This window comes from Clinocottus analis, unplaced genomic scaffold (assembly GCF_023055335.1).
Source record: "Clinocottus analis isolate CAN_PGR_092001 unplaced genomic scaffold, fCliAna1.0.p SCAF_51, whole genome shotgun sequence".
In the NCBI taxonomy this organism is placed as follows: Eukaryota; Metazoa; Chordata; class Actinopteri; order Perciformes; family Cottidae; genus Clinocottus; species Clinocottus analis.
Genome location: NW_027176209.1, coordinates 558374 through 565873, shown reverse-complemented (window position 1 = coordinate 565873; position 7500 = coordinate 558374). Strand labels below are relative to the sequence as shown.

Here is a 7500-nt window from a genome sequence, read left to right as displayed (position 1 = left end):
CTGGAGGCTCGGAACACCTGCTGATGGGGGACATTACAGGTGAGGACGGCCCAGCTCCTCAGATACATCAGACCGATCAGCTTCAACACATTGAAAGCTGGAAGGCAGGGAGAAAAAAACGCTCCCATCCTGGAGGAAAGAGGGAGAAAAGTGAGTAACACACAGACACACACACACACACACACACACAAAAACAGACACACAAACAGGTCACACCTCATATAACACACACTACGTCCTGTGGCTCATGGTTTCGCTCCATGAGGTCTATTACTGCTGCAAGGCGAGGTTTCTGAAACGAGGACTCAGAGGTGTAATGAGACATCACAGAGGACCTCATCCTTTTCACGGGGTCATGGAGGCTGGCCAGACTATTACCTCTGAATTACATCTTCTACTACACACACAGTGAAGGCCAAGGTGATGCAGTGGAAGTAAAGAGATATTGATATCTCATTTTCTGTCAATTCATTTCAATAAATTTTTAGACTTACCAGATCATCCCTTGGTTGTAGATCAGATGCAAAACATTCTCTGCTATTTTGAACTCTCCATATTCAGGCTGAGAAAAGATAGAACAATTACTGTGTTTTTCCCACCATAGTGTCCTTTAATGATGCATCAAATGTTAAATATTACACTGTCACCATGTGTAATGTCACCATGTCACCATGTGTAACGAAAAAAACGGCGCAGAAAAGAATCTGCTGCCATTAGACCCTCCAGACTGTAGTTTCCTCCTCGATGAGTTTTCACGTGTCCAACAGGAGCCGACACGCTGTCACGTAAACGACGTGTTCAATTAACGGCACGTTGGGAAAAATTTGCTTTTTCAACAACTATAAATATTTCAACTCGGACGAAAAAGTTACGTGATGGCGAGTTGCAATAGCCAATCAACATTGAGAAGCTTCGCCCGCCGCCGCCACCGCCACCGCCACCGCTGCCACCGCCGCCGAATCACACTGGTCCGCCTGAATTAGCGCTGCAAGCGGCTTCATTCAGACGCAGGTCGGAGCTGTGTGCGCCCCAATATACATTATTATCATAATATCATCATATAATAGATTATATATATATATATATATATATATATATATATATATATATATATATATATATATATATATATATTATGAACCCGGACTTCAGCATAAAGCAGATTTCGTGGTTATTTCCATGCCGGATGGTGTAATGGTAACTGAGTAAAGCCACGCCCCCTTTCCTTTGCGAAAGAGCAAAAAAGTTAATGACGCAAATGAACCACATGAACTTGAACAGAAACTTTGTTTCCAAGAAAAGTCAACAAGGTACCTTAATAGTTTGATTTGTTTGGGGGATGAGTTCACGTCTAGTAGAGAGCGTGAGCTCTCATGGGTCCATATGAGGCTCCAGACAGGAAACGGTTAGAAACATCGAACGACTATTTCCTCTGGAGCTCACTGGATAACCCCTTATACCCTGGTAGCTTAGTCATATAACAAGTAAAAACATGGGGTTATGTGCTGACTATTTGTTGGCTACCAGTAGTAACGTCCTGCCTGAAGTCTTCACTCATTGTCAGCAATCGGTCAAAAACAAATGCTTCAAAGTTTTATGACACAAATTGTGTACAACTTACAAACTTGCTTTCTAAATCCCAGCAGCAGCAGTCACTCAGGTATCGAACCACCAAACCTCTGATGAAGTCAATGAGCAAGATGCTGGCCACCGTGAAGATCATGTCAATGATGGACAGCTTCAGCATCTCCTGGAGACACACATCCAGTGACATCATGTAACACACATCCGGTGACATCATGTAACACACATCCGGTGACATCATGTAACACACATCCGGTGACATCATATAACACACATCTAGTTACATCATGTAACACACACATCCAGTGACATCATGTAACACACACATCCAGTGACATCATGTAACACACACATCCAGTGACATCATGTAACACACATCCAGTGACATCATGTAACACATACATCCAGTGACATCATGTAACACACATCCAGTGACATCATGTAACACACATCCAGTGACATCATGTAACACATACATCCAGTGACATCATGTAACACACATCCAGTGACATCATGTAACACACATCCAGTGACATCATGTAACACACACATCCAGTGACATCATGTAACACACATCCAGTGACATCATGTAACACACATCCAGTGACATCATGTAACACATACATCCAGTGACATCATGTAACACATGTGGAGCTGCTTGTGACTGTAGAAAAGGGGAAAGTATGAGTCAGAGTTCAGTGTAACACATCAGAAGCATTACCTGTCCAACGTAGGTCTCCCAGCACGGGTCCTGCTGGGAGCGGCTATTCTTCTCAAACAGAGCGGTCCGGTTTGAGGCGGCCGCTGAGCTGCTGGTGATGCTGTTCCTCGCACTCAGCAGCGTGGCGATGGTGGCGATGGTGCTGTTGTGAGACTCAGAGACAGAGAGCTCAGAAACCAGGGTGGAAAGACCGACGGCCGGCTGAGAGATGGTGGCAAGGAAGGAGCTAGAGTCAGACCAGTTACCTGGACTCACTGGGACCTGGAGGAGAAAGATAAGTGGCACACTGACGTGGGCAACAAGATAAGTAGTGGTGAGAAAGTAACAGCTCCACATAGAGAGGTAAGACAACACACACATCAATGTAAAGTCTCCCAGAAGCCCACAGGGCACACAGCCCAAAGGAAAGAAAAGCCCTTTGTAGTGAAGCAGCTGCAGTTCTAGACCTCTACATAATCATGTCAACATTATCTGCAAAGTTAACTTTAATAAAGTCAAGCAGAATGTTTTTGTTTAGTTTTTAACACAGTTTAAGTGAGGCCTCCAAACGGTCCATTTTAGCACATTAGCACATTTCTATTTCATCATGTACCAAACAATATATTTCCCTTGTATATCGCTGATGGCGTTCAATACTCTACACACAGCAGTAACACACAAACCAAACCAATAAACTCATCTGTCTGTATCACTGCAACAGATTGTGTTTCAGGACGAGCAGCTTGTGTTTCAGGACGAGCAGCTTGTGTTTCAGGATGAGCAGCTTGTGTTTCAGGACGAGCAGCTTGTGTTTCAGGACGAGCTCGCTCCTTGTGAGCTGCATCCCTCTGTGATGGTTAGAGCCTATATAACTGAGTTAAACCCACTAACATGAGATTGGGAGCCAATCAGAATCAGCAAAGCGCAGTTCTGTAAAAAGCTCGCTTGGATTCACTGAGATAGAAAACTACCCAGAATGCCTTTCTGCACATAACAGGTAGCACGCAAACATGTTGCCACCCAGATTTATCGAGATGAAGGAGATCCATGTCATGTATGTAATGAGGGCTAGAACATCAGAAACAACAGATGTGATGTTCTGTACGTTCTCTACTCACAGCAGAGCTCATAATGTTGACTTTATCCAGCAGGGCGATGATGAGGCTGTAGAGGTTCCCCAGGTACAACACCAGCACTCTGCACACACATGTTCACACTGTTCACACTGTTTACACATATTTACACTGTTCACACATGTTCACACCGTTCACACTGTTTACACTGTTCACACTGTTTACACATGTTCACACTGTTTACACTGTTCACACTGTTCACACTGTTTACACTGTTCACACTGTTTACACATGTTCACACTGTTTACACTGTTCACACTGTTTACACATGTTCACACTGTTTACACTGTTTACACTGTTTACACTGTTTACACTGTTCACACATGTTCACACTGTTTACACATGTTCACACTGTTTACACTGTTCACACTGTTTACACTGTTTACACTGTTTACACTGTTTACACTGTTCACACATGTTCACACTGTTTACACATGTTCACACTGTTTACACTGTTTACACTGTTCACACTGTTCACACTGTTTACACTGTTCACACTGTTTACACATGTTCACACATGTTCACACTGTTCACACTGTTTACACATGTTCACACATGTTCACACTGTTCACACTGTTTACACTGTTCACACTGTTTACACTGTTCACACTGTTTACACTGTTTACACATGTTCACACTGTTTACACTGTTTACACATGTTCACACATGTTCACACTGTTTACACTGTTCACACTGTTTACACTGTTTACACATGTTCACACTGTTTACACTGTTTACACATGTTCACACTGTTTACACTGTTTACACTGTTCACACTGTTTACACTGTTCACACTGTTCACACTGTTCACACTGTTTACACTGTTCACACTGTTTACACTGTTCACACTGTTCACACATGTTCACACTGTTCACACTGTTCACACTGTTTACACTGTTCACACTGTTCACACTGTTTACACTGTTCACACTGTTCACACATGTTCACACTGTTCACACTGTTTACACTGTTCACACTGTTTACACTGTTCACACTGTTCACACTGTTTACACTGTTCACACTGTTCACACATGTTCACACTGTTCACACTGTTCACACTGTTTACACTGTTTACACATGTTCACACATGTTCACACTGTTCACACTGTTCACACTGTTTACACTGTTTACACTGTTTACACTGTTTACACATGTTCACACATGTTCACACATGTTCACACTGTTCACACTGTTCACACTGTTTACACTGTTCACACTGTTCACACTGTTCACACTGTTTACACTGTTCACACTGTTCACACATGTTCACACTGTTCACACTGTTCACACTGTTTACACTGTTCACACTGTTTACACTGTTTACACATGTTCACACATGTTCACACTGTTTACACTGTTCACACTGTTTACACTGTTTACACATGTTCACACATGTTCACACTGTTTACACTGTTTACACTGTTCACACTGTTTACACTGTTCACACTGTTCACACATGTTCACACTGTTCACACTGTTCACACTGTTCACACTGGGATGGAGGATGGAGGGATGGAGGATGGAGGAATGGAGGAATGGAGGGATGGAGGATGGAGGGATGGAGGACGGATGAATGGAGGATGGAGGGATGGAGGACGGATGAATGGAGGATGGAGGGATAGAGGACGGATGAATGGAGGGATGGAGGAATAGAGGATGGATGAATGGAGGATGGAGGGATGGAGGACGGATGAATGGAGGATGGAGGATGGAGGGATGGAGGACGGATGAATGGAGGATGGAGGGATGGAGGACGGATGAATGGAGGATGGAGGGATAGAGGACGGATGAATGGAGGGATGGAGGAATAGAGGATGGATGAATGGAGGATGGAGGGATGGAGGACGGATGAATGGAGGATGGAGGGATGGAGGATGGAGGAATGGAGGATGGAGGGATAGAGGACGGATGAATGGAGGGATGGAGGAATAGAGGATGGATGAATGGAGGATGGAGGGATGGAGGATGGAGGAATGGAGGGATGGAGGATGGAGGGATGGAGGAACAGAGGATGGATGAATGGAGGATGGAGGGATGGAGGAATGGAGGGATGGAGGAATAGAGGATGGATGAATGGAGGATGGAGGAATGGAGGGATGGAGGATGGAGGGATGGAGGAATAGAGGATGGATGAATGGAGGATGGAGGATGGAGGGATGGAGGATGGAGGGATGGAGGGATGGAGGATGGAGGATGGAGGGATGGAGGGATGGAGGATGGAGGATGGAGGGATGGAGGATGGAGGAATGGAGGGATGGAGGGATGGAGGAACAGAGGATGGATGAATGGAGGATGGAGGGATGGAGGAATGGAGGGATGGAGGAATAGAGGATGGATGAATGGAGGATGGAGGATGGAGGAATGGAGGGATGGAGGATGGAGGGATGGAGGAATAGAGGATGGATGAATGGAGGATGGAGGATGGAGGAATGGAGGGATGGAGGATGGAGGGATGGAGGGATGGAGGGATGGAGGATGGAGGGATGGAGGATGGAGGATGGAGGATGGAGGATGGAGGGATGGAGGATGGAGGGATGGAGGGATGGAGGGATGGAGGATGGAGGATGGAGGATGGAGGGATGGAGGATGGAGGAATGGAGGGATGGAGGATGGAGGGATGGAGGAACAGAGGATGGATGAATGGAGGATGGAGGGATGGAGGAATGGAGGGATGGAGGAATAGAGGATGGATGAATGGAGGATGGAGGATGGAGGAATGGAGGGATGGAGGGATGGAGGAATAGAGGATGGATGAATGGAGGATGGAGGATGGAGGAATGGAGGGATGGAGGATGGAGGGATGGAGGGATGGAGGATGGAGGATGGAGGGATGGAGGATGGAGGGATGGAGGGATGGAGGATGGAGGGATGGAGGGATGGAGGATGGAGGATGGAGGGATGAGTACCTGGCCAGCTGGAAGCGGAGAGAGGTCCGTGGGTGATACATCTCCAGCTGAGACACCAGCTCAAAGGCAGACGGAGCGATCATGGTGATGAGAGAAACCACCACGCTGACCTGCAGGGAGAGAACCAGGAACCTCGTGAGACCGGGTTCTCTTGGATGACAGAACACAGGTTCTCTTGGCTGATAGAACACGGGTTATCTGGCCTCTCGGAGGAAATTGCATGATCTGGTTCTTTCATTGGTTCTTGTAACAGTACCCATGGTGGATAATCTCTGGTTCTTTCATTGGTTCTTGTAACAGTACCCATGGTGGATAATCTCTGGTTCTTTCATTGGTTCTTGTAACAGTACCCATGGTGGATAATCTCTGGTTCTTTCATTGGTTCTTGTAACAGTACCCATGGTGGATAATCTCTGGTTCTTTCATTGGTTCTTGTAACAGTACCCATGGTGGATAATCTCTGGTTCTTTCATTGGTTCTTGTAACAGTACCCATGGTGGATAATCTCTGGTTCTTTCATTGGTTCTTGTAACAGTACCCATGGTGGATAATCTCTGGTTCTTTCATTGGTTCTTGTAACAGTACCCATGGTGGATAATCTCTGGTTCTTTCATTGGTTCTTGTAACAGTACCCATGGTGGATAATCTCTGGTTCTTTCATTGGTTCTTGTAACAGTACCCATGGTGGATAATCTCTGGTTCTTTCATTGGTTCTTGTAACAGTACCCATGGTGGATAATCTCTGGTTCTTTCATTGGTTCTTGTAACAGTACCCATGGTGGATAATCTCTGGTTCTTTCATTGGTTCTTGTAACAGTACCCATGGTGGGTAATCTCTGGTTCTTTCATTGGTTCTTGTAACAGTACCCATGGTGGATAATCTCTGGTTCTTTCATTGGTTCTTGTAACAGTACCCATGGTGGATAATCTCTGGTTCTTTCATTGGTTCTTGTAACAGGACCCATGGTGGGTAATCTCTGGTTCTTTCATTGGTTCTTGTAACAGTACCCATGGTGGGTAATCTCTGGTTCTTTCATTGGTTCTTGTAACAGTACCCATGGTGGGTAATCTCTGGTTCTTTCATTGGTTCTTGTAACAGTACCCATGGTGGATAATCTCTGGTTCTTTCATTGGTTCTTGTAACAGTACCCATGGTGGATAATCTCTGGTTCTTTCA

At 45.3% G+C, this 7500-nt stretch overlaps 1 protein-coding gene across 2 annotated transcripts in view; it reads right to left on the bottom strand.

Annotated features, from left to right (window-relative positions):
- Positions 1-7500, bottom strand: part of LOC137803261 (transmembrane channel-like protein 3) — a 23296-nt gene that overhangs the window by 6351 nt on the left and 9445 nt on the right. For both annotated transcript variants that reach the window (XM_068601556.1, XM_068601557.1), the window contains exons 11-16: positions 6324-6433; positions 3403-3481; positions 2306-2566; positions 1622-1750; positions 495-562; positions 1-129 (exon numbers count right to left, since the gene is read on the bottom strand). In XM_068601556.1, coding sequence (XP_068457657.1) covers positions 1-129; positions 495-562; positions 1622-1750; positions 2306-2566; positions 3403-3481; positions 6324-6433 — 776 coding nt within the window. The remainder of the gene's footprint in view (positions 130-494; positions 563-1621; positions 1751-2305; positions 2567-3402; positions 3482-6323; positions 6434-7500) is intronic.